The 24,419-nt window shown below is 52.7% G+C and overlaps 2 protein-coding genes across 5 annotated transcripts in view; one reads left to right on the top strand and one right to left on the bottom strand.

Moving 5' to 3' along the window:
* Positions 1 to 103: 103 nt before the first annotated feature.
* Positions 104 to 8,672, bottom strand: NTSR2 (neurotensin receptor 2). 3 transcript variants are annotated; one of them, XM_059134229.1, is made up of 4 exons: positions 8,030 to 8,672; positions 3,293 to 3,542; positions 1,637 to 1,727; positions 104 to 628 (listed from the first exon to the last, which is right to left on the bottom strand). In XM_059134229.1, exons 1-4 carry the CDS (start codon positions 8,651 to 8,653, stop codon positions 460 to 462), a joined length of 1,134 nt encoding a protein of 377 aa, XP_058990212.1. In that variant the 5' UTR covers positions 8,654 to 8,672; the 3' UTR covers positions 104 to 459. The 3 variants fall into 3 exon arrangements, with proteins under 3 accessions (XP_058990212.1, XP_058990213.1, XP_058990214.1); XM_059134230.1 differs by having other exon boundaries at positions 3,293 to 3,449; XM_059134231.1 differs by lacking the exon at positions 1,637 to 1,727 and having other exon boundaries at positions 470 to 628.
* An 8,092-nt stretch (positions 8,673 to 16,764) lies between these two features.
* The window catches only part of LPIN1 (lipin 1), a 126,120-nt gene continuing 118,465 nt past the window's right edge, over positions 16,765 to 24,419 (top strand). For both annotated transcript variants that reach the window (XM_059132617.1, XM_059132615.1), the window contains exon 1: positions 16,765 to 16,904. In XM_059132617.1, coding sequence (XP_058988600.1) covers positions 16,827 to 16,904 — 78 coding nt within the window. In that variant the 5' untranslated portion in view covers positions 16,765 to 16,826. The remainder of the gene's footprint in view (positions 16,905 to 24,419) is intronic.

Below are 24,419 nucleotides of genomic sequence, written 5' to 3'. Positions count from 1 at the left end.
GCCTAGCCCGATGAGCACGTAGCTACAGGAGAATGTGGCTGACTTCCAGGAGAGCAAGAAACAGCAATAATAACACAACAATGACAAACGTATGCCAGCCAACGTTTATTATTTATTATGCACTAGGCACCGTGCTAAGCACTTTAATCTTCGAACAACTCTAAGAGCTGGGTACTGTTCATCTCCATCACACAGATGGGAAGACCAAGGCTCAGCATGGAAGCGACTCGCCTGCAGACACACAGCTGGTAAGTGGTGGGGCCAGGGGTCCAGGTGAGTGCATCTGACTACAGAGCCTGAGTTACTTGTGAGAACATCACTCGTCAGAGGGCTAGGTGACCGAGCTGTCAGTCACTGTTTGCTCCGTTCAGTCTTCTGTTTCATCCGGGTGGGCGTGTCTGGGGGATCCCCGGAGCCCAGAGCTGGGTCCATTCAGAGGGTCCCTGGGGCTCCGAGGGGTCACGGTTCCATGTGGTGGTTCTCTCGACACAGGGAGCCGAGGGCTTTCAGGAAGAGTTTTCTGAAGGAGGAGGACACGACGTTGTACAGGACAGGGGTCACCGCTGAGCTGACGTAGAAAAGTGTGTTTGTCACCAGGTAGAAATAGTGATAGAAACTGTAGAGTGCCCTGGAAGAGAAACCCGGGAGGGCGTGTTAGAAGACCTGCACCTCCTCACCGCGCCCACCCCTTTCTTCCGGAGAAGCTGTCTCTCCTCCGAAGGGCAGGTGAGGAAGGCCCGTTTTCTGCTACCAGGAGGTGTGGCAGAATTCGATAAATGGTCCGTCAACAGCTGCCCTTGGCAGGTGCGCTCCACCCGGCCTCCGAGTCCCTGTTCCCCATGTAGCTCCTGGCCCCCTGCACAGTGAAAAGGGCACGTGCCGACTCTCAGGGGCCACTGCTGAGCCCACGGAGATGCTGAGGGCCTCTTGCTGTTGGGTGAGGTCCAGGAGATGTGGCTTCCCTAAGAAGTGAACGCCTTTCTGAAAAGCCACACGCTTCGCTACCAGGATTCTCAGCCGTGGGAAGGGCTTTGCATGTGCATCTGTGTGTAAGGGGAGGTAGAAGCTCTTGAGGATGCAGCTTCTGTTGGCACAGCCATTTCCTTGGAGGCTACATGGATCTCTCTTTTCCTGGATGTTTGCTTTCCACTTAGGATCAGGGGCATAGTGATATCCCAAAGGAAGATATCCCAAAGGAAGACAGTAGATTCTCTCCTCTTTTCCAGTTGGGACCCAAAAGACATATATGGTCTGTCTCTGTCTAAGGGGCCCTTTAGCTCATGGACTCAGGGAGGCTCTGAGGCCTCCTGCCCTCCCTTAGCAGTAGCAAGGTCTTCCCCCCGTTCCCCCCACTTGTGGGCCGCTCCATCCTGTGGTCAGGATGCCCAAAGCCTTGATCACCATTAAGACCTCTCCCTCACATGACCATATAAGTTCAGTGAAGTTGCTAGAAAATGCCCTGTTCCGCACCCCCAGCTCAGAGGGTTTGGGGGCACAGACTGGGCAGGACCAGCTAGAGTGGAGGCCAGAGTTCCAAAAGATCCAGCAACTGGGAATCCCTGTGGAGAGCATAGAAAGTCCCAGGCCCAGCCCAGTGGCCCTTCCCTACACGCTTGGGTCCCTTTGCTGCACCTACCCAGTCCACCCGTCATCGGAAACGTAGCAGTACATGAGCCTGCGGACGTGGTACGGCATCCAGCAGACGACATACACACCCACAATGGCTCCTGCAGAACAGGTGGTGAAGGACAGAGCGACAGAGAGCAAACGTTCCCAGTTACGCCATCTCCAGGAAGATGCCGAGCTGACCACAGCATTTCACTGGAACTTGTTCCCGGAATCCAGTGGTTGGGAGGGAACTTTGTGGCTATCGGACACATCCTTATCTGGATCTGCAGCCAAACCTGATGGCACCCTGATGTCTGGGTGAATACCCACTTTAACCCCACCTGGACACTGACATGATTCTGGAAACTTCTATAACCTCTATAACCTCCTCCTGAATATACTCTCAAACCAGGACTAGATGTTCCCACCTGATTGTCTAACTGCAGAGACAACTGAACTTAAATGTCATAAGCCTCTTCTGTTCCTTTTGCGGATTGACTGGTACTCCACCATCCGTCTAGTGTTCAACCCATAAGCCAGATTGTCTGTTGATCATTCCATTACCCCCAGATCCAAACTACTAAAAAGCTCTTTCCTTGCATCTCTCCATTGCTCCCTCCTCACCTCTACTGTCCCACCCAAGGGCTCCTGTCTCCCCTCCACCAGACTGTGAGAGCAGTCTCCCAATTCACCCCTTTGCTCCTAACCTCCTACCCCATCCATCCCCTCCTCTACACCTGCCATGACTGGTAAATCCATTTGGTTGTCCTGTGTGTCTTCTGGACCAGGACATAGACATCAACTGGGAGCTTGGTAGAAATGCAGAGTCTCGGGCCCACCCAGAGCTACGGAATCAGAATCTCTGGATTGGGGCCCGGCAGCCTGTGTTTTATAACACTCTACACTGTTCTCACACACACGGAAGCTGGAGAAGCATAGCCTACACTCCAGAGACTGCAGAGTAAAACCTATCTCCAAAGCAAACCTCCGTGCATTCTTGGACATTGAGTCTCTGTGCTACCTGTTGTCTATGGAAGAAAGTCCAGGCACATCATGGGCTGCCTCTATTCTTGTCACCTCACATGACACTTAGCTTTTGCACTGCTGTCCTGCGGACAACACTGGGGACATTGAAGAGAGCAGACCCTGACCTCATTCAGTCTTTCCAGACCTTAGTGAGCACCTGCATTACTACAGATGTTGGGAAAGACTTGTTTCCTGTGCCTCTTAATGTCTGCCCTAGAGGCCAAGTTGACCTAGAGACTTAGAAAAACCAACCAACAATCAATGTTGTATCAAGGAAAGCAAGGAGTTGGTGGGGAAGTAGCCCGGGGACCCAGCTGGCCTGCGTTTTCCACTCCCAGACTGTCCCTGAACATAGCTGCTTCTTATATTCATCCATAGGCTGGACTCCCTGAAAACCAACTGGGAATCTGCTTGTCTTTATGCGTTACTCCCTGGAGCAGATGGGGGTTTCATGTACAGAATTTGCATTCTAGCCTTTAGTCATACCACCAAACCTTCTGGAAGCCTGTTGGCGATCATACAGTTTCCCTAAGGTGTAGAGAAAAAGTGAGCCTGGAGAGAGGTAGCAGCTTGCTCAAGGTCACTTGGACAGGGGTTAGGGGAGACATCCCTGGGGCCCCTGCTCCTCCGCTCAGGACAGTGTTACTGAGTACTTAACTGAGAACCTGGACGCTGTGCTGGAGACGGCGGAGACGGCTGGAGTCCTTGTGTCGCACCAGGCTGGCCCGGCCCCCCGGGGGGAGCGTCCTCCTCGCCTCACTCGTTAGCTCCATGTGGCTGGGGGTGGGGCTGGCTGGGGTAGACGTGGACGGCACCTGGGAGCAGAGGGCCACCAGGTGGCTCACAGTGACCCCATTCAGGAAGGCAGTTAATGCCAAGGGGAGCACGAAGGATACCAGCACATTCACCTGTAAAGGTAATTCCATGGCTTATGGTGGTGGCCCCAAGGCTCTGTGATGCTCTGGCCATCAGGCTGTGCCCGGGGCCCAGGAATCTGCAGCAGCAGGAGTGGGGTAGGGTGGGGACGACAGCAGGGCTACAAGATAAGGTTGAGAAGCTTCTCAGAAAGATGGGAAAGTACAATAAAAATAGGAGAGACAACAAGAACATTTGGGATTAGTTGAGGACACTCATGGTCTAAGTAACAGTGGGTTCCAGAAAGCAAATAGAGAAAACAAAGGGGAGAAAATAATTTTTAAAAATAAACCACATTGAAGAAAATTTTTCTAAGAGTGAAGGACATAAGCTTCCAGATTGAAAGGCTGCCTGAGGGCCCAAGGATGAAAATAAGTCCACATCAAGGCATGTTCTTGGGACTTTGAGCATGCTGTGAGTAAAGAAGACCTTGAAAACTTCCAGAAGGATAAGACAGAGCGCATACAAAGGTGGGAAACCAGAATGGCACTGGACTTCTTTAAGGCAGCCGTGGGAGCTGGAAAACAGTGGAGTGATGCTTTACAACTTGTGAGGAATTCTCTGCCTGGCCATAATCTGGAACATTTTCAGACATGCAGAATTGCACTTTTTTTTTCTTCTGTGGACCTTTTCTCAGGTCACAGGAGGTTACGAGAGCATGTGTTCCATCAAAATAAGGTTGTAAACCAATAAAGAGATACCCAGGATCCAAAAATAGGGTCCGTGGCAGAAGGGCAGAGTGAGGGGAGATGCGGCTGCACATCCAGCTAGATTGGAGCAGGAGCGGGGGCTCCAGGGGCGGCCGGAGGATGCGACTGACAGTTGCCCGAATGGGTCTGGACGTACTGAGATAGTATTTATACTTCTAGTAGAGGAGTAAAACATGCACGAGAAATAGATCACAGGAAACTAAGCCAATTGAAAAAAGACCATTGATGGTGGCAGGGAAGCAAACGTGACGTGGGGAAGGAACTATAATGGAAATACGTGACGTTTCATCTGTGAAGAACGGTTAGCATAGCTCCAGTACGCAAGTACTGAGCGTAAGACGAAGCTTACTATACCCTGCCGTAATTGCCCTGGAGGAGCGGTGAGAAGTGTGTGTGGATGCAGGACGAGGAGGGGAGGGTGGCCGTGTGACAGACAGCAGGATGCTCGTTCTCTCCAGTGAGAAGACGCTGCATAAAATGAGAAAACTGCGAAGTCAAGCAGGCGTGTTCTTTAGAACTCTGTAGGCAAAGAGCAGCTAGAGCTAAGGGGAACAGAAGCTGCCCCTCAACAAGAGAATAGAAACCAGAGTATGAAGGGGCCGTAAGGGGAACAGATGTTTTATGTTACAAGCCTTGTAACATAGTTACTAGTTGATATTTTTTGACTTATGGAAAACAAGCTTATTATATAATACCTTGTTTTTTTTTATGTTTAATTTTTAAAATTCAAGGTTTATGGGGCACCTGGATGGTTCAGTTGGTGGAAGGTCTGATTCTCAATTTCAGCTCCGGTCATGATCTTGGGGTCGTGGGATTGGGTCCCATGTCAGGTTCTGCACAGAGAGCAGAGTCTGCCTGAGTTTCTTTCCCCTCTGTTCTTCCCCATGCTCGTGCTCTCTCCCTCTCTCTCAAATAAATAAATGAACAAAATCTTAAAAAAAAAAAATTCAAAGTGTATGTGTTGTAGGGTTTTTCCTCATTGGTTCTGTGTGAAAAATTTGTTTTAAACTGAAAACTTTAAGATATTATTATTTTTTAAAGATCTATTTATTGGGATGCCTGGGTGGCTCAGTTGGTTAAGCAGCTGCCTTAGGCTCAGGTCATGATCCCAGCATCCTGGGATCGAGTCCCACATCGGGCTCCTTGCTGGGCTGGGAGCCTGCTTCTCCCTCTGCCTCTGCCTGCCACTCTGTCTGCCTGTGCTCGCTCTCTCTCCCTCTCTCTCTGATAAATAAATAAAAAAAAAATCTTAAAAAAAAATAAAGATCTATTTATTTATTTTGATGGGGACGGAAGGGGAGTGGGAAAGAAAGAATCCTCAAGCAGATTTTTGAGCTGAGTATAGGGTCCCACAGGAAGCTTGATCCCAGAACCCCAGGATCACGACCTGAGCTGAAATGGACAGTCCAACCCTTAATCATCTGAGCCAGCCAGGTACCCCTAAACTGAACATTATGTTCTTTTTACTTTTTTCTGTTAAAAAAGAAATATTTGTTTGAGAGAGTGTGCGAGTGAGAGAAGGAACAGGGGGAGAGGGAGGGAGAAGCAGGTTCTCCGCTGAGTAGGGAGCCCAATGCGGGGCTCAATCTCAGGACTCCGGGATCATGACTGAGCTGAAGGCAGACACTGAAACATTTTAATAACATTTTAAAGGGTTTAATAACACTTAATAACACTTTAAAATTGGTAGAAAATATCTGGGTTGGGTGCTGTAGCTTTTTAAGGAGTTATCGCTCATGCTCTTTTCTTATGTGTGCCCACAAATCAGCAGCACAAAGAGATAAATAAAACACTGAGTAACAGTCATTTTAGTTTGTTGCAAAACCAAGCAGGGGTTTTAGCAGCAGCAACATGCTTATTATCAAATTGTAACTTTAATACCAGTCAAGACAGAAATCGAAGGTAAAAAATATATTCATCAGTTAGTAATTAATCTTTGGGAGCTTTGAAGTACTATACAGTTTTTTGTACTTTCAATAACTATGAGCAATTTTTTTTTTTTTTTTTTGGTGGTCAAAAAGCACACAGATAAGGACCGTGAGCGATAAGGCACTGAAAAAGAAGGTGCACCGAAATAATCCTAATTTGAGTTTGGTTACCTTGTTGTGTTAACATAGACTGTATGTCTCAGGTTAAACATTTTAAAAATTTATTTATAAATATAAATATTTATAAAGAATATTTTATAAATATAAATATTAATATATAAGAATATAAATATTATTTAAATAAAAATATTTTATAAATATTAATATTATATAAAAATAGAAATATTCTTCAAATAAAAATATTTTATAAATATAAATATTAATATTATATAAGAATATAAATATTCTTCAAATAAAATATTTTATAAATATTAATATTATATAAGAATATAAATATTCTTCAATGTTTGTTACTGTTACTGTGAAGGAATTCGTTACACATGTCAAAAACTTGCCCCTGGTGCATTTCAGTTTCTATTGCGTTAGTCAGTTTGCACCACATAAAGTAAACTATGCAAGCTGCATATTCACAGCACAGACCTTGCTAGGCTCTCTCCCTGCCCTAAGCCCGACTCCAAAATAGGTGCAGCCTGGAAGCTACCAGCATAGTCTGTGAAGACTGGTGGGCCTTGGCTCCCAAGCCTTTTGAGCATGTGGTTGCTGGTTCATTGCCATGGCCACACCAGGGTGCTGAAGGGAGCTGCACAGTCAGACCTTAGGCAGGAGCTGTGGGGCTCCGACTGTTCAGCTAGAACATTCTGCTGCAGCTCAGAATCTGCATAGAGGTCGATGGGTGCTCTGGATATGTGGTTCTGTGGCGGTGATGTGCTTGGGCTGGCATGGGGGAACAACGTGTGGACTGGACCCATGAGGTCTCAGGTCATGACTAGTTGACCTGATGTGCTAGGAGGAGCAGCTCCCACTATTTCACTTTTTAAAAATTTTTAAAAATATTTTATTTACTTATTTGACAGATATCACAAGTAGGCAGAGAGGCAAGCAGAGAGGGAGAGGAGGAAGCAGGCTCCCCACGGAGCAGAGAGCCCGATGTGAGCTCCCACTATTTCAATGGGTCCCCTCCTTCTGACTGCTGTCTGGAGTCCCCGCAAGACGAGTTTCCTTAGTGTCATTACTGTTCTGCCTGCTGTGTGTTTGCTTTTGTTCTTGTCTATTTTATCATCATGTCCAGATTTGGGTAAAGAATTTGACAACCCACGAACATGTCTGATATATGAAGTGGATTTTTAAAAATTAGGGATTCTACCTTGCGGCTTCTGAGTAACCATAGTCAGCAACTTCTGAAGCCAACTGGAAAGTTTTCTATCAGGTTTAACTTAAAATTTTCCAAATTCTTGTTAAGGCTGCAATTAATACATGGATTTCTTCTGAAATCCTTCATTAATATTGAACATTCAGGCCTGTCTTTTGTATCTCCACAAAAATCTCTTCTGCAGTGAGGCTGAATAAAGATGGTTAGTTTTGATGATAAAAAAAGGTAGAAAGCTGGAATGGGTCATGAAGTCTATATTTTTACAGTCGCCCCTCCCCCACAATTATTTTGCCCAGTGATGTTTGGTCACTACTCCTGTAACACTGGGAAGAACGCAGACTTTCAGAGTTAGTTTTTTGAATTCAAATCTGAACTTCTCTTAGTGCCTCATCTTTGCCAAGCCCCGTCCCGGTCCTTCCTAAAATGGGGCAGTGAGACCCAAATTTCCGGGGTGGGGGGCGGTCCGAATATTGGAAGTGAAAACACAGGCCCGTTAGCCTCCCCCCCCTTACCTGAATGAAAACCTGGAGCGTGGCGCGGCTCACCAGCACGGTGCACACGCGCGAGGCGGGCTCGGGCTCCCCGCCAGCCGTCTCCACCTCGTACTTCTGCCCCATGATGATTGCCATGGGCAGGGCGAGGCCGAGCGAGACGGCCCAGATGAGCGACAGCAGGCGGCGGGTCCGACGCGGGGACAGCAGGCGGCGGGCGCGCAGGGGCTGGCACACAGCCAGGCAGCGCTCGGCGCTCAGGCCGGCTACGCTCAGCACGGTGGTGTAGGCGCACAGCTCGCGCACGAAGTAGTAAGCGCGGCAGCCCAGGTCGCCGAACACCCAGGGATAGTGGAACCACACGAAGTTGTAGAGCTCCATGGGCACGCTGACCAGCAGCAGCAGCAGCCCGGAGAGCGCCAGGCTGAGCACGTGGTAGCGCAGGCGCCCCGGGGGCCCGGCGCGCCCCTTCAGCACCACGTGCACGGACAGCGCATTGCCCGCCGTGCCCAGGGCGAAGATGAGCGAGTAGAGCGCGGTGAACAGCACCTTGGCCCAGAGGCGCGTGTCCACGCCCAGCCGGGCGTCCAGGCTCAGCGCGGGACCCGAGCTGGGCCTCGGGGGCCGCGGGCTGCTGCTCTCCATCCCGCTCCCGCGGCCGGCGCTCCCTCCCTCTCACTGGGCGCAGACTGGGCGAGCTGCCCAGGGAGCAGAGCGAGCGCCTCCTCCTCTCCTGGAACCTCCAGAATGGGAGGACCCGCCCCCCGGGAGGGTGCCCCTGAGCAAACTCCCTGGCGGGACAGGACAGAGAGTGTAAGCCCGGTTGCTGCGTTTACATTTCTCTCGGTTCAGTTCAACCCCCCGGGAGCACTGGGTGCTGGGTGGGAGGGATACAGAGGGGTTGGGCCTGACTTACTAGCTGTGTGAAGTTGGGCAAGTTTTCTAACTTCTCAATCCATTTCTGCATTGAAGAAAATATTATCTACACTGCAGAATCTCCTACACTGCAGAATCTCCGTGAAGATTAAATGAGCCATGGGGCGCCTGGGTGGCCCAGTGGTTTGGGCTGCTGCCTTCGGCTCGGGTCATGATCTCAGGGTCCTGGGATCGAGCCCCGCATCGGGCTCTCTGCTCCGCAGGAAGCCTGCTTCTCTCTCTCTCTCTCTCTCTCTCTCTCTCTCTCTCTGCCTGCCTCTCTGCGTACTTGTGATCTTTGTCTGTCAAATAAATAAATAAAATCTTTAAAAAAAAAAAAAAGATTAAATGAGCCAATCTGTGAGAAAGCTCCAAACCTTCAGCCTAAAGAGGCATCCCTCGGGTCCCCTGCACCTGACTGGGTCCTGCTGTGCTGCTGTGTGTGTGGAATCCCAGAGACAGCTGCCCAAGGCCTTGCCCGAACTTGGCTGCTGTGCAGCTGGTACTCTTCTCGCTGAAGGGCTGTTTGAGCACCCCACGAACATGCTCCAGGGATTCCCTGGTCACTGATAGATGTGTCCTTAGGGTATCAGACTTTCCTGGGGTTTTAGGATATTGTTCCCATGGAGCAGGGTGAGGAAGTAAAGTGTGTTAACATGCTTTAAAACCTTTCATTGGTCTCTCTCCTTAACCCTTGTAAATGCCAGAACTTTAGAGTTAAAAGGCCCTTAATTATCTTGTACTTAGGACCCCTGGTACTTCCTAGAGCCAAACCCAGGTCTCCTGATTTTTTTGTCTTCGGCAAAGTCGCCATGTTCCACTGACGGTTTAATCTTCCATCCAGATAGATAATCTTACAGTCACATTGTGGGCTAAGGAGGCAACAAGTGGATTTTGGGGGGGGGCATGATTCAGTCCACAACAAGGATTCCATTCATGAGTTTTAGACAAATTTTCTTTGAAGCAAGAGATGTGTATTAATAAATTTTTAACTCTTTACTGGGTTTCGTATAACTCAGTAAGTCCTGTAGGATTTGGAAAAAGACGAGTTCCTGCTTCCCTTCGGAGAACTTCTCCAAGTACTCCGTCTCCCAAGGTCTAGAATGGAACAGTGGAGAGGACAGTGGGTTTAGGATCAGGAGAGATGTCTAGGATCAGGACAGGTGTCTAGGATCAGGAGAGGTGTCTAGGAGCCTCAGCACTGCCGTTCACTATGTATGTCTCCAGTGAGCCATCAGCCTCTTACTCCTGTGTGTTAGAGCACTGAGCAGACAGGAGTCTTCATGACTGGGGTCCCCGGGCTGTCTCTATGGGAGTCCAACCTTGACTCCTACATGTTAGAGAAGCTCAAAGACAAAGGGAGCGGTTCTTGGGTTTTCACTTGTGGCACTGGTGGGGCTATCCAGGAGGTGAACGAGGTATTGCCGCCATTTTAGGACCGCTCTAGGTAAGCGTTCTCTGTCATGTAGAAAGAGGAGAGTTTCCTCGGTGTCTTTGATGGTTGAGACCCTCCAGTCAGGTCAGAGGCAGCCTGCAAAATGCAGTTAATGTGGAAGTGAGGAGGAATCAGCCCCGTTGACTCCCCCGTGGGTTCCCCTTGTGGCCATGTCAGAGTGCTCACAATTTTTCTCTTCACCCAGGGAACCACAGCAGAGTGACCGACGTGCCCTCTGTTTGTATATCTCATTTGCGGTCCTTCTAATCTGAAACTCTCCTCAGAGAGTGTATCCGTGTGTGGATGCTCTGGGCCTAGAGCTTGCTTCTTCCATCCCCATATGAACCTAACTTAGCCTCGGAATAGAAACAAAACATCATTTGTGTTAAGACTGGTTTTGGTCTGTCTTGGAAGACTCTGATCCCTGATATCCTCCGTGCCAATGTTAGAATCAAAATCTTGGCTCTCCCGTTGGGCCCCAGGCCAGGCTAAATGATTTCACCTCGAACTATGCAGCCAGTAACTCAGAACCAGTCAGTGCTAGAGAGACCCACCAGGTATGCAGAAGGTGAGCACTTCTGAGCCCAGGGACACCAGAGATGGAGAGACGATGTTTTGGGCTGTCAGGTCAATCATGTAAAGTATTAACGAGGCTTCCTGGCCAGAACCTAGGGTGTCTGAGGCCAAGACCCTTTGCTTGCTTTATGTGCCCAGATTCCTGAATTTCTTGCCTGTTATAAGCAAGATACAATCAAAAGGGCTTCTGCTATGTACTACTTTATGACCCCCTACCCCCAATTCATATGCTGAAGCCTACGCCCCAGTGTGACTGTATTAGGAGTAAGGAAGTATTTAGGGTTAAATGAGGTCAGAAGGGTGGGGCCCTGCTCCCATAGGATTAGTGTCCTTGCAAGCGGTGGTACCAGAGAGCTCCCTCTCTCTCTCCGCCATCTGAGGACACGGTGAGATGCTCGCCAGGGAGAGAGTTCTCAGCAGGAGCCGAATCAGTTGGCACCTTCATCACTTCCAGCCTCCAGAACTGTGAGCAACTGAATTTCTGTTATTGGAGCCTCTCAGTTTGTAGTACTTCGCTGTAGTACTTCCAGTCCCTATGCAGCTTTGGGTCCTAGCGCCAACTGATGACCTGGAGAGATTATTTGCTACTTGAACCTTAAAAAAGAAGACTTAATGCCTGTTTCCCTCACTCCAGGATTGAGTCACGGTGTGATTTTCTGACTCGGAGAAACAGAGTTTACCTTCACAGCAACCACAGAGTGTGTGGGTAAGAGAGAGAGCTAGGCAGGCATGTACACACACACACACACACACACACACACACACACACACACATCTCTTTCATTATGCATTCCCATATCTGTTTTTCATTCTTCTCAGCTCTGCCCTGAGTTCTCTGGCTTCCTCTTGGGTTCAGCACATGGTGACAATGAGAAAGTGGAAGGAGAGAGATGAAAGTATTGTTCTATTCACCCCTCCCCCCGGATTACCACACACTGGCCCCCACCCTTGGCACCCTCCACCCAAACCCCTGCAGGGTTCTCCTCCAGCTACTTTGTGTGCTCGCCTTCCATGTCTGCCGTCAGGTGGCTTCAGACGATGCAAAGTAAGTGTCTCGCAGTTCAGTAGATCAGAAATACAGGTCTGGTGGGGCTACCATCAAGGTGTTGGCAGGGTAGGGTGTGTTCCTTCTGGAACCTGTGTCCTTGCCTTCCGGTTGCTGCAAGGTGCCGGCGCCATTGACTTGTGGTCTCCTCCTTCTCCAAGTCAGCAAGGTCATGCCAGATCGCTCCTATGCTGCTGTTTCTGCCTCTCTCCTGCCTCCCCCTTCTTCTTTTAAAGACCCTGTGATTATATTGGGCCCACCTCATATACACAACAAGCATAGAGATTTCGGTGACAGGCAGTGGTGACAGGTGTGTTCCAAGCTCTGCAGTGGCAAAGCTAGAGGACGGTCTGGGGCGACTACTCAGGTGATTGTTTGGAGATAATCATCCCCATTTTAAGCCCGGCCAACCAGCAACCTTAATTTCTCTTTGCCATGTAATGTGACCTCCAGGGTGTTACATAGACACAGGTTCTGGGGATTAGGATGTGGATGATTTGGGGGGTGATCCTCTGCAATCTACACCTGGGCTCAGGCCCCGCCCTCTTCTCCTTTCCCCAGCCCAGGCTGGCCTTGGCCCCTCCTCTGGCTGGTGCTGGTCTTCTCACTGCCCCCTGGCGGTCTTCCTCAGGTCTGCCCATATCTTGTCAACAGTCTCCTGGACGGGCTTCCATAAGGACTCAGCTCAAGCGTCCTGTCTGTTTTCTCCTGGGACCTTGATGGATCTAGCGTATGTATATGATAAAGGACTCTTATCCAAAATATGCACAGAACCCTTCAAGCTCAACTATAAGAAAACCAACAACTCAGTTAAAAAATGGGCCAAAGACCTTTGCAGACACCTCAGCAAAGAAGACACACAAGCAAACATAGGAGAAGATGCTCCGCATCCTAAGGAATCAGAGAGATGCAAATTACAACCACCACGAGGTACCACGACATCTCTGATAGGACGGCGAACGTCTGGAACCCTGACAGTGCCCCAGGCTGACGAGGCTGGGAGCAGCAGGAATGTTCGTGCACTACTGGGGGATGCAGAATGGTGCAGCCACTTTGGAAGACAGTTTGGCGGTTTCTTACAAAGCTGAACATACTCTTACCATATAATCCAAAAATTATGCTCCTTGGTCTTTACCCAAAGGAGTTGGAAACTTATGCCTACACACAAACCTTACGTGCATACCGAGGATGGTAGCAGCTGTAGTCAGAAGTGCCCAAACTTGGGAGCAACTCAGACATTCTTCCATAGAGGAATGGATGAACAGGCTGTGGTCCTTCCAGACGACGGAATAGCAGTCAGCGCTAGAAAGAGAGGAGCTCTCAGACCAGGGAAAGACACGGAGGGCAGGAGGGATGAACAGGTGGGGTCCAGAGGATTTTTAGGGCAGTGAAACACTCTGTGTGCTCCTGAAGAGGTAGAAACCACAGACCACACCACACCAGTAATGAACCCTCATGTCAACAGTGGACTTGGGGTGATAGTGATGTCCGTGTAAGTTCACCAGGTCTAAGAATTGTGCTGATCAGGTGCCGGGACAATGATCGTGGAGAAGGTGTGTCTATATGGGAACACAGTATATGAGAACTCTCTGTACTTTCAGATCAAATTTGCAGATCAACCTAAACTACTCTAGAAAAATTAAGTTTATTAATGAAAAAAAAAAAAAAACCCACCTGATGTGACTTTTTCCCCAGGCTTTGTCCTTGCCAAAGTGTAGTCAAAGAGGAGCCAAGAGGAGAAAGTTCTGTCCGGAGGGGTCCCCACCGTGGCTGGGGTGACGTGAGGCAGACTCACAGGTAAGCCCCCTCCCTGTCACGCTCTGCGTGTTGGAGGAGGGGACTTTCTCCACTTCCTCCTGGCCAGGGGACCCTCTCTGAGCTTGTCTCCTCTTCTGGGAAAGAGCAAACCTTGAAGATTAGAGAAGGCATGTGTGAGCAGACACGAGGCCCATGGAAGGGGCTCAGGAATGTCCGCTTTGACATCATCCTTTCCCTTAAATGCCAAAGGATGGAAGACTCATGATGGGGTGCCCAGATCTGGGCTCCCTGGAGGAAGGAGGGCTGACGTGGGCCCAGAGAGTAGACAGATTTGAAAAGGAGGAGAGAATGGGAAGGGTGTTCCAGGAAGAGGGCAGGGCGTGAGCTAAGGGAGAACGGGAATGGGAAGATCCAGTGTTCTTGGGGGGTCAGCGAGTGCCCTCGCCGACTCTGGCCTGGCAGCCGGGGGATTCTTCACAGCTGGGGGCACACGGCCGGGGAGGTGTCTCAGGGGAAATTCAGCTGGTCCTGGCCATGGCCCCTTGCAGCACTGATGGAGAGTCAGGAGCTGACAGGAGTCCTCAAGAGACACAGGCTCAGTTTCTTCATCTGTAAAATGGGGCTATTAATGCCTACATCAAAGTTATTGTGAGGATTGATAGTTGCTGCTTCTTTTTGAGAGTCCAACCCACCCCAGGTAGGCATTGTGTCAAACACTCTGCACAGGGCCTCAAGTGTCCCCACAACAACCCAAAGAGGAGAGGCTCTATTTTTGTCCCTGTTTCCCAGATAAGGAAACAAAGGCCCTTAGGGGCTGAGGGAATTGCCTTGAGACACAACTGCTGCTCAGGGGAGGGTGAGAGCCAGAGCCCAGGTCTGTGTGACTCAGGCTGTGAGGTCTATGCGTCACCCGTGGCTTCTGGGCGCCCTGTCAGCGCTCACGTCCCCGCTTCTAGGTGAACTGGCCAGACCAGTGCTGGCTCTCAACAGCCTGACTTTGCAACAAGACACATGTCAGCCGGAACTCCGGCCTCGGAGCAGCACTGCCAGCAGCCAGGGCGTGAGCTCGGAGCTCCCAGGACCCCGCCCTGGCTCCTTCCTCCCGGAGTGTCCGCAGGGCTGCGTCCTTCTAACCAACGTTGTGACACAGACCTGCCGTGTTCAGAGTAGCTCCTGTCTGTGCAGTCCTGTCCCTTCGCAGATTTCTGGCTAAATGCTAAACATGACCAGGTATAATTACTCACAGTCTTATCCTTTGTTGGTCATGAGGTTCTTAAAATATCTCGACAGCATGAATTAAAAATAGTAAGAGTGGTGGTGACCCAGCTCAGGAGAAGTGGCTCAAAGTGCTATTTTCTCCCCTATAGCTAACGACAGACATTCTGGGCGTTCAGACTATGGGAGGGGGTCGGTGTGGGGCAGGGGGATCCTGGCCCTGAAGTTGTGCACTTTGCTCCCTTGGCAGCACTCTCTGTGCTTCTCCGGGTGAGCAGGGCCAGGGGCAGCAGGGGGGCCAGGACCACGGGGCCCCGGATGCAGGAAGCCTGGGATTGAATCCTGTCCTGCAGCTCCCCAGAGGCAGCCCCCAGGGAAGCCACTGCCCCCAGAACCCATAAAGGGAGGGGCGCTTTCACCCCTGGCATTAGATAGGACACACCTGTCCTATGTTCTGAACCTCACTCTCCCCACCAGCCCCGGTGGGCTCTGTCGGGTCAGATCCTCTCCCGAGGGAAGGAGAAGGAGCCGGGAAGCGTGAAAGCAGAGAAGGCACGGCCTGGCAGGGGTTGCAGAAGCGGGGCTAGGAGACATCAGCCTGAGGGCTGGGAGACATCAGGAGGTGGTTGGCCTCAGTGTCAGGGTCACCCGTCACCCGTTGCAGGGACACGAGGACACGAGCAGAGCCTGGAGGGGGAGGCCCTCTCTGGTAAGAGCCGAGTCAAGGAACCTGAGTTGTCGTTATTCTAAAGCCCCTTCTTTTACCCCGCTGTGCTCTTGGGGGCCACCCTCTCCCTCTGGGTGGGATCTCGAGGTCCTGGTCAAACTAGGTCAGAGCCCCTGCACCTGTCTCTGCGGCGCACCCTCCACCCCTGTCTTGCTCAGGAACGGCCCCCATTACAGCCCGCCCTCGCACCCTGCAGCAGGTAGGTCCCTCGGAGCCCGGGGCTCACGTGAGCCCAGCCCATCCCCATGAATCCAGGGCTCCTGGGAGGTTTCCAGGACTGTATTTGAAGTCCGCCTGGCCCTGCTTTGCCACTTCCTGCTTTGTGACCCAAGGCCATTCTTCAAGTTCCCCTGTGACGTCTGTAACCTTATAGGGTGGGTGTGGACGTATAGCAGAACCCGGTTGGAGTACTCCCCTTGGGGGGTATTCGAAACAGGTGAGCTGTTGCTGTGCCTGCTGCTGCTGCGTGGGAGAGAGGGGACAGCGGTGGCCTCTAGGGGAGGGTTCCAGGTACCCAGGCTTTCTGACTCCCCCAGGTGTGTCCAGGCAACTCACAGAAGCGGGATTGGAGGAACCTAGAGAAAGGATCCCTGGGGCGGTGGTGGGAACCAGGGTGGAGGGGAATGTGAACCGGCTGCTTCCCCCATGGCGGGCGACCGGGAGCTGGTCCCTCCCACGCCTGCTGCTCTCAGCTCCCCCTCCCCCGCCACCCACCTCTGCCCTTCAGAGCTGCGTGCCCTAGGGAAGTTAATCCATCTAACTGGAACCAGGGAGGAGAGAATGGATAGGGCGCACAGGTGGCCTCCAGCAGGGGTCATGGCTCCCACCCCGGTTCCACCAAGTTCACACAAACTGGCGTGTGCTGGGAATCTCTGCATCCTCCAGGAAACAGGAGGTGTCTGGTGGTTTGCTAGCCAGTCCCCAGGTGGGAGAGGATTTGCAATTCAACACTCTGCTCTTTTCCTGAACCTTGTGACTTGGCCCTGCTCCTGGCTGTAAAGGGAAGCCGCCTGCTCTGGGCTCCGTCTGCGCACCCCACCCCCCCCCCCCCCCCAGCCTCCTGAGAGAGGCTGAAATCAGCTGCTGCGTTGGGTCACTGATCTCTGGAGCTGAGTGAGGAGACAGCCGGCATCCTGCAGGCCAGGCCATGGAGGAGCAGGATCGTGGCGAGTCTACCTGGGAGCCCCCGCGGGGCAAGAGCTCCCCGGATTCACCTTGGTCGTGGGTAAGTGCCAGGGCTTGGCATGCTGGCACTGCAACCCCCGCTGGGAGTGCTGGTGGGGCTGTGGGGACCGGCTGTGCCCAGAGGCACTCACTTAGGATTGAGGCAATCACATTTCTCCAAATAAGAGGTGCGGCCAGTTGTTCCCCAGGGGCTCCTGTGACGTGGAGACCACATTTATAGAGGAGGTTTTAGAATTTACTCAAGAATTTAAAGGATTTTTTTTTTCTCTGCCTTGGATGGAAAATGAACAGTGATTGCTTCGATCATCAAGGCAGGGGTGCAGGGTGTTTTGAGGCCTTCCTGCCTGCCAGGCAGAGAGCTGGACACTCATGCTGTCTTCGGAGTGCATGTGGGCAAGGAGAGGCCCCGAGTGTTGATGTGACCTGCCCTTGTGCAGTCATTTGGTGACGTGGAGCTGTGTTATGTGTGTGCTGTAGGCCTCCACCGGCCTCCAAAGCCAGAGATGGTGCCGTCCTGCCCTCTTGGAGCTCACACTAGATGCCAGGGCTTCGGTTCAGAAGTTTAAGCCTCTACGCAGGAGCAGGTGGTGCTCAGATAGCCCCAAGTGGAAGGAGGCACTGGGCTGTGTCTTCACTTAGAATTCATGACTTGCTGTTTCTTCCAGAGGACTGGGGATTTGGTTGCCATGAGGATAATGTGTGAACCTCCCCACCCCCAACCAGTGGTATCTGGCCATGACTCTCTGCTTCTTATCCTTAGCGGCACAGGCTGGGGTTGTGCTGGACGTTTCCACATGCCTTGGAAGCAGAGCAAGCTGGGGCTTTCTGCCTCCGAGGGAAATAGAGTTATGGGTGTGGCATCCATGAGGCTGCTGGTTCCCCGAAGCACCTGTCCCTGTCACTCTGGGCACGTACATCCTCAGGGTGGTTCCTTCCCCTCCAGGGGCAACAGTCCTGCTGGGAACTTACTGTGGGTGCTCAGGCTGAAGTGCAGTGGGGGTGCTCGACCAGGAAACGAGGCTCAGCTTCTGCTCCTGACTCAGCCACCATTTGCCAGTGGCCCCTTGAGCGAGTATTTTCCATCCAGGAGTGGACAGATGCCGACAGAAGAGTTACCCGAGGCTGGTTGCTGACCCTCTCCCCATGGACAGGCTGAGGACAGGAACGGGGCCACTCTCAAGGAGTGCTGTGTAGACCAAAAGCTCCCACACTCGGATTAAATAGACTGGGTGTGGGGGTAGTTGGAGATTAAGACAGCCGTGTCTTGTTGCCACTCCTGGAACGTCTCTCTCACCCAGAGCAGCCCCGTCTTCTGCGAGAGCTTCGCTGCTCCCCCATAATGCTCTCCCACATCCATGATGGAGACCCCTGGTCTCTGCCCCCCCCCCCCCCACCCCGCCCCGGCTTGTTACTGTGAGATCTCTTGTACAGCCCATGCAGACTCTGTCATTCTCCCATCTGACAGTCGAGGAAACCGGCTGTGAGGCTGGGACTTGCCCACAGGAGCCCGGGGGCCGCTGGCAGGTGGGGACAGGAAGCCGGTCCCCTGGGGCCAGCACAGCGCTCTTCTTGCATCCCGGGCACTCTACAGACATTGTGATCTGAGGACGCTCTGACAGTATCCGTTCGTTGCTTATATGTTTTGGTTATTAGTTATATCTTCTAATTATAAAAGCATGTTCATTAGGAGATCTAGAATATTTAGCAAGGTGCAGATAAGATAGTGAAATGTCAGTCATTCCCTGCTCACGGAGCCTGGGGACTTTGTAAAACAGAGGTCACACTTCAGTTCCCTAAGGCTCATTCTAGTTAAGCCACAGAAAGAATTTCGAATCCACTTCTTGTCCTTTTTTATCCTGTACCCCCTTAGCCCCGACCCTGCCCTGAGCGCTTGATGTCAAAGCCCTGAGCTGCCTAGCGCCTGCTGTGTGACTTTCTGCCTGCGACGTGGGGAGCTGGGGAGGCCTCTCTGGCAGGAGACGGTGACAGGCCCGGTGGACCCTGGAGCTGCTGTCCTGGCTCCCGCAGGGTCTCCGCCCCCAGAGGCAGGGGCTGCAGGGGCCCCAAGCCCAGGTTTCTGTAGTGTCTGGAAGAACTGGACCTGCTGTGCCGAGGGCCGTTGCAGCGCGGGGTTGCCAGGAGCCCAGCCGGCGGCGCCAGTGAGAGGCCTGGCCTCCTTCTGCTGCTGGGGACCTGGAGTCCCGGACTAGCCTCTGGACGGCAGGGAAGGCCAAGTCCAAAGTCAGGCTGCCGCAAAGCAGAACTGGAACGCAGAGCAGGAAGCTGAGGCAGACAGTCAGGTGGACTGGCGGCCGTGCGGGAGGCGGGGCGGAGGCTGCAGTCTGCAGAGCCGGCCGAGCGGGGCGGGAGAGGCGGGGGCTGCGGCTGCCAGGGCCGGGAGCCCAGGCTGGGCTGGCTGCTTCTGGGAAGGGTAAAAGTGCCCCAGCCATAGTGGGGTGCTTTCATTCCTGGGGCCGGGGAGGGGCAGCTGATAGAGCCCTGAGTCCTCAGGGACACCTGTTAACTTGGCGCCATCGACCTGTGGCATTGGCCATAAGCATTCCCAGGGCTGTGGGCTTCATCGCCAGGCGCCGAGCATATGCAGAGCTCTGCGGGGCCCACGGGGATGGGGGCGACCTGGTCTCGACCAGCAGGAGGTCAAGGCAGAATGTGAGTGGGTGGGCCTGCTCTCTGCCGGCTGCCAAGTTCACAAGAGCACAAATCAGGAGCAACTCCAACTGGCAGGGCCAGGGAAGGCGTCTCAGAAACTGGCATCGGAGCCAAGCCTTGGAGGAGAGTAGGGTTTCAATAAACAGAGCACAGGGGGTGGGGTGGGAGGGCCAGGGGCATTGGAGCCTTCTAGACTGAGGGCTCAGCGTGAAAGAAGGCTGCCTTTTGAGAGGACAGGGCATGCTCCTCAAGCTAAGTCTGCAGGTTTTGTTCCTCCGGCCATTGGGGGGAGTTTAATTCTTCTGAGCGGGGGGAATGCGTGGGGCTTCTCATCTTGGTCAGGCACCCAGGCTGTGAATGCAAGCAGCAGTGGCCAAATATGTGGGACCCGATGTGAAACTGCGGGTGTGTGTGTGTGTACAGGAGCCATAGGGTCTGGGCTCAAGCCCCAGTTTTGTCACTTTCAAGTTTTGATTTCCTGGAGCCATAATTTTCTTCTCTATATGATGGGGCGTACGAGCCCTAAGAATATAGTACTCGTCGGTACGTAGTAGGTGGAACTATTACAAGTAATGACACGAAACCTGAACTCAGGTGGCCAGTAGTTGCAGGTTGGGCTGCGGATATCACGTTGAAGAGACATCAGATCGTCAACGCTGGGATCACTCGTCTTAGTAAGCAACGTAGGAGGAAGTACACAAAAGTATACTGGACCCCTGGGTCTCCTCCTGTGGAGGAGAATTTGGACTGTGGTCTTCAGCCAGCTGTTTTAGCTCGGCATTCAAGGCTTCTCCAGAGCTGGCCTCCCCTTCCTTCTCTTGGCTCTGTTCTCTGTTCTCAAGGGCTGCTCATCGAGCCCCTTTCTCCCGAGGTGCCGAGCCAGTCGGCTGAGCTGGGTGTTCAGGGAGGTGACCGTCAGGAACCCAGACCCATCCTGCCACCTCCAGGCCCTATAGACTTGGGGCTGGGATCTGGGTGTCAACTGCCCACAGCATGTTTGCTGCCTGGACTCTGTCGACAACGCTGACTGGAGGCCAGACAGTACCCCCCAGGGCCCCTTTTTTTCCTGGGACTTCTGGGGCCCCAGCCTCCGACAGTGCTGAGGGCATAGGAAGATGGACTCAGGCAGAGGGTCCACCTCTCCCCAAAGCCCCAGCTGACCTGAAATCACTGTTAGCCCACTCAAGAGCCTCGGTGGGCCCGATCCCTCCCAGTCCAGTGTGTGTGTCGGTGGGGGACAGAGGCAGAGAGAAAAACCATAGGAAGCAATCCTCTTAGCCCTCCCTCCCTCCCGGGAAGCAGAGCTCTGGCGGCCTTGCTCCTCAGCTCAGCGCCCGCCCCCCCCTCCCCGGGTCAGGTGGAGCGGTAGGGGGTGCAGAGTGCCCTCTGGAGGCGCTGCTCTGCCATTGCAAGCAGCGAAACCACCGACCAACCTGTCAGCCCCGCCTGTGGCCCATGGGACTCTCACTAGTGAAGATTCAGAAGTTAAAAAGAACCTCGGTGGTGCCCAAACAAAGCCAGCCATCACTGGGTCCAATCTGAATTCCTCATCATCGTATTTTCTATGATGTAACTCCTTGCAGCAAAGTGCTGTCGGCGTACATTCCGCATCTCGCCCAGAGACGCTTTCTCGGCGCACTGCTGTCCCGCTCGTCCTTGGAGACCCCGTTCCAATGCCACCATCTTTGCAAGATTTCATGGAGCCATTGAGGTGCGTGAGGTAGCACCTGCATTTTTTTCACCCCGTGTTTCTGATGGACACTGATTTGTTTTCCTTTTATAAAATTGGATTTGCAGGGGGGAAAGCCCCAGATACCGCTTTTAAAATCCGAGTGCAGCTAGCACCTTGTGCTCTCTGCCTGCTCTGTTCAGTCCTTACTCACCTGTATCCTCTTTTCCGCTGAGCTGGGAGCTCCCGAGGGCTGCGAGGGTGTCTTCGTCTTGGTGTCGCCACAACACGGAGTGCAGAGCCGTGTTGGTCTGGGTCAGTCGGGTCTGCCTCTATCGTCCTGATATAATTATGTCTCATACCACCTTTTGCTCTCAGAAGCATCTGGAATGGAATGATCACCCTACCTGTCATGTACCTTTCAGGACACATCTGTGCCTGGCTTTGGAGCAGTCCCCTAACACCCAGCTTGTTCCCGAAAGTCCTTGCTCACTGTCACTGTGGGATCCCAGTTGCCTCCCCTACCCCTCCGGTCAGGGCTGGAGCTGGGTGAGAGCTTTGTATGGTGGTGACGTGTTTCGTGGAAAGATTAGGATCTCAGGTCAGTACGACAGGCCGAAACTGTGCGTGGCCCTAGTCTGTTAGGATGCGGGTCCACGTCAGCCACCGTTCCTGGGCACGTCAGCAATGATGGTTGGGGGAGGAGGTTAAACTTGACTCCCTGTTGGGGTTCACAGCCAAGCTCTCGAGCCTCCTGGCCGGTGACGGACCTTCCATAGCCTCATTTCTTCATCTGCAAAATGGATTTCCCGAGACTAAGTGGGTTAAAATCCGTGAAGCGTTCGGTATGCACGGAACTGGTGTTGCCTCAGAGGCGACATGGACCTGATTTCTGGGGCCTTGGAGCAGATTTCTGTTCCTTCTGCAAGGCCTGGCACTGGGGCTTTCTGGCACAATGTGATCTCTGTCCTTGAGCGTTATACTCACAAGGCGGGGTGAGCTGTTTACTCCATGAGACCCGCCGACGAAGTGAGAGAGTTGGGAAAACGGCAGCTCTGTACTTTCCGTTCGAGAACTTTCTGGGGAGTTACCTCCTGGAGTGAAAACAGCAAGAGGACCCGCACACTTGAAATTATTACTATTTTTATTTCCCTCCTTGTCTGTTTTACCAACAGTATATATAACTGAATGCATTTAAATTGTAAGTATGGATATAACGAGGGCTCCACTCTTTGCCAATGAGAAACGTATTTTTTTTTTTGGCCCATGTGTTGGCACAATTGAGAAGCAATATGCTGAGATGTTCAAGAGCCGTAGACTCAGAGTGTGGAAGCCGGGGTGCAGCCCTGCCATTCCAAATGACTGGGTATGTGACCTTGAAGAAGGTCACTTCGCTGAGAGACTCAGTTTTCCTGCCTCGTCCTGTGAGGCTCGAATGAGTTACGTGAGTCACAGAACTTTGCAAACCGTGGAGCCCCTCCAGATGCAGTTTAACTCTGGGGTGTCTGCGGTGCGTGCTCTCGGCCCTGTGCGCGCCATAGAAGGAAAGCAGATGGGGTCGAATTTAAAGGAGAGGCAGCAAGCTGAAAACTGCACGAACTAATGTGTATCCTGTGATGGAAATCACATTGATTTTTGTGTTCTGATAGTCTAAAACGTGAAACGATGTGGCCAAAGCCCGGGAGAAGGGGCTGAGCGGGCGCGCTCCGCACGGGGAGATGGGGACACGGACGGCTGGTGCGTGCAGAGCGCGGACTCCCCCCCGCCCCCCCCCCCCCCCCCCCCAGCGAGGCATCCCAGGAGGCCGGCTTGCGGTGGCAGGGGGGCCTGGAGCTGAGCCACAGGGTGAGAAAGGGGGCTGGGAAGAAAGAAGGTGAGAACAAGCGGTCTGGGCTGACGGATGATTTGGAGAGCCACAGGTGCACACGGCCGGCTCCGCGGACGGGGGCAAGACCCGGGCAGGGCGGCCCCTCCAAGGGCGCCCGGCACCTGCTCCAGCAGCTGCTTCTGACCTTGACGAAGCTGCTCCCAGCCTCCCTGGTCATCCCGGAGCCCCCACCTGCTCCAGCCCTGGCCAGAGAGGGAGGAGGGACCACAGGCTCCCCTAAGCGGCCATGAGCAAGGACCTCTGGGAACAGAAGGTTCTTCGTTTTTACCCTTGGCTGACAACCCTGCTTTGCCAAGCTTATTGTGTGGGTAGAGGGGGTGGGATGTGCACCATAGTCGTTTTCTCTCAGCAGCTGCATGACAAAGGTGTTGGAAGGATCTCTGCAGAAAACATATATGCACTGACGACCCCGTGGGGATGGTAGAGTTTGTGAGCCGCAGGCTGCTGTCATGCAGGCCCTCGGTGACCGGAGGGGTGGCCCTGGGTGTGAGCTGGCTTCCTGAGCTGGAGCTCCTGCCTTTTTCCAGAACCAAGAATGCTCTGATGTCAGCAGGCACGTCTGTGGGAGCGAGGGCCGGTCGGGGCACATGGCCGTCTTGTCTTTTTGTTCAGGGAGGAGGCACCGAGACACTGAGCTGGGGTGCGGGGGCAGAGCTGGGGTGGGCCAGGGCTGGCGCCAAAGTCTTCAGGGATCCTGGTGGGGAGGGGAGTGGGGGAAGAGCGGAGCGGTGTTGGGTGGCATGTATGCGATGTGACCTTGCCCTGGAAAAGATTATTCTTAATCGTGAGAGAATGCATTTCCCATTTGAGGGACGTTAAAATATTTTCTTTTATGAAAAAGATTATAAGTATATGCACTTTCCTTTCTTCCTTCGTTTTTGTTTTTGTGGAGAGAGAGAGAGAGAGCAGGGGGTGGTGCAGAGGGAGAGGGAGAGAGCAACTCTCCAGCAGGCTCCACGCCCAGTGCGGAGCCCGATGCAGGGCTCGATCTCATGGCCCTAAGATCATGACCTGAGCTGAGATCCAGAGTCGGACTTTCAGCCAACTGAGCCACCCAGGTGCCCCTCCTTCCTTCCTTCTTAAGATTAAGAAGTTGACAACTTTTTGTCCGTTGCCACTGACATTTACCACTACGCTCCCTGGAACAAAAAGAGCAAAAGATTCTTGTCTTTTCGTTTCTTTGTTCCTTCTGGTGATGAATACTTGCTAGTTTCTGCTATGTGGCAGGTGTCCTCTGGGCACTGGAGGGGGAGCAGCGGTTGAGTCAAAAAGTATCCCGCGCTCCTAGAGCTGACATTGCAGGCAGCGGAGAAGAGAATGAGCAAATG

Source organism: Mustela lutreola, chromosome 9 (genome assembly GCF_030435805.1).
Source record: "Mustela lutreola isolate mMusLut2 chromosome 9, mMusLut2.pri, whole genome shotgun sequence".
Taxonomy (NCBI): Eukaryota; Metazoa; Chordata; class Mammalia; order Carnivora; family Mustelidae; genus Mustela; species Mustela lutreola.
The sequence above is the reverse complement of the archived record's forward strand: the minus strand, read 5'-3'. Positions and strand labels throughout refer to the sequence as shown.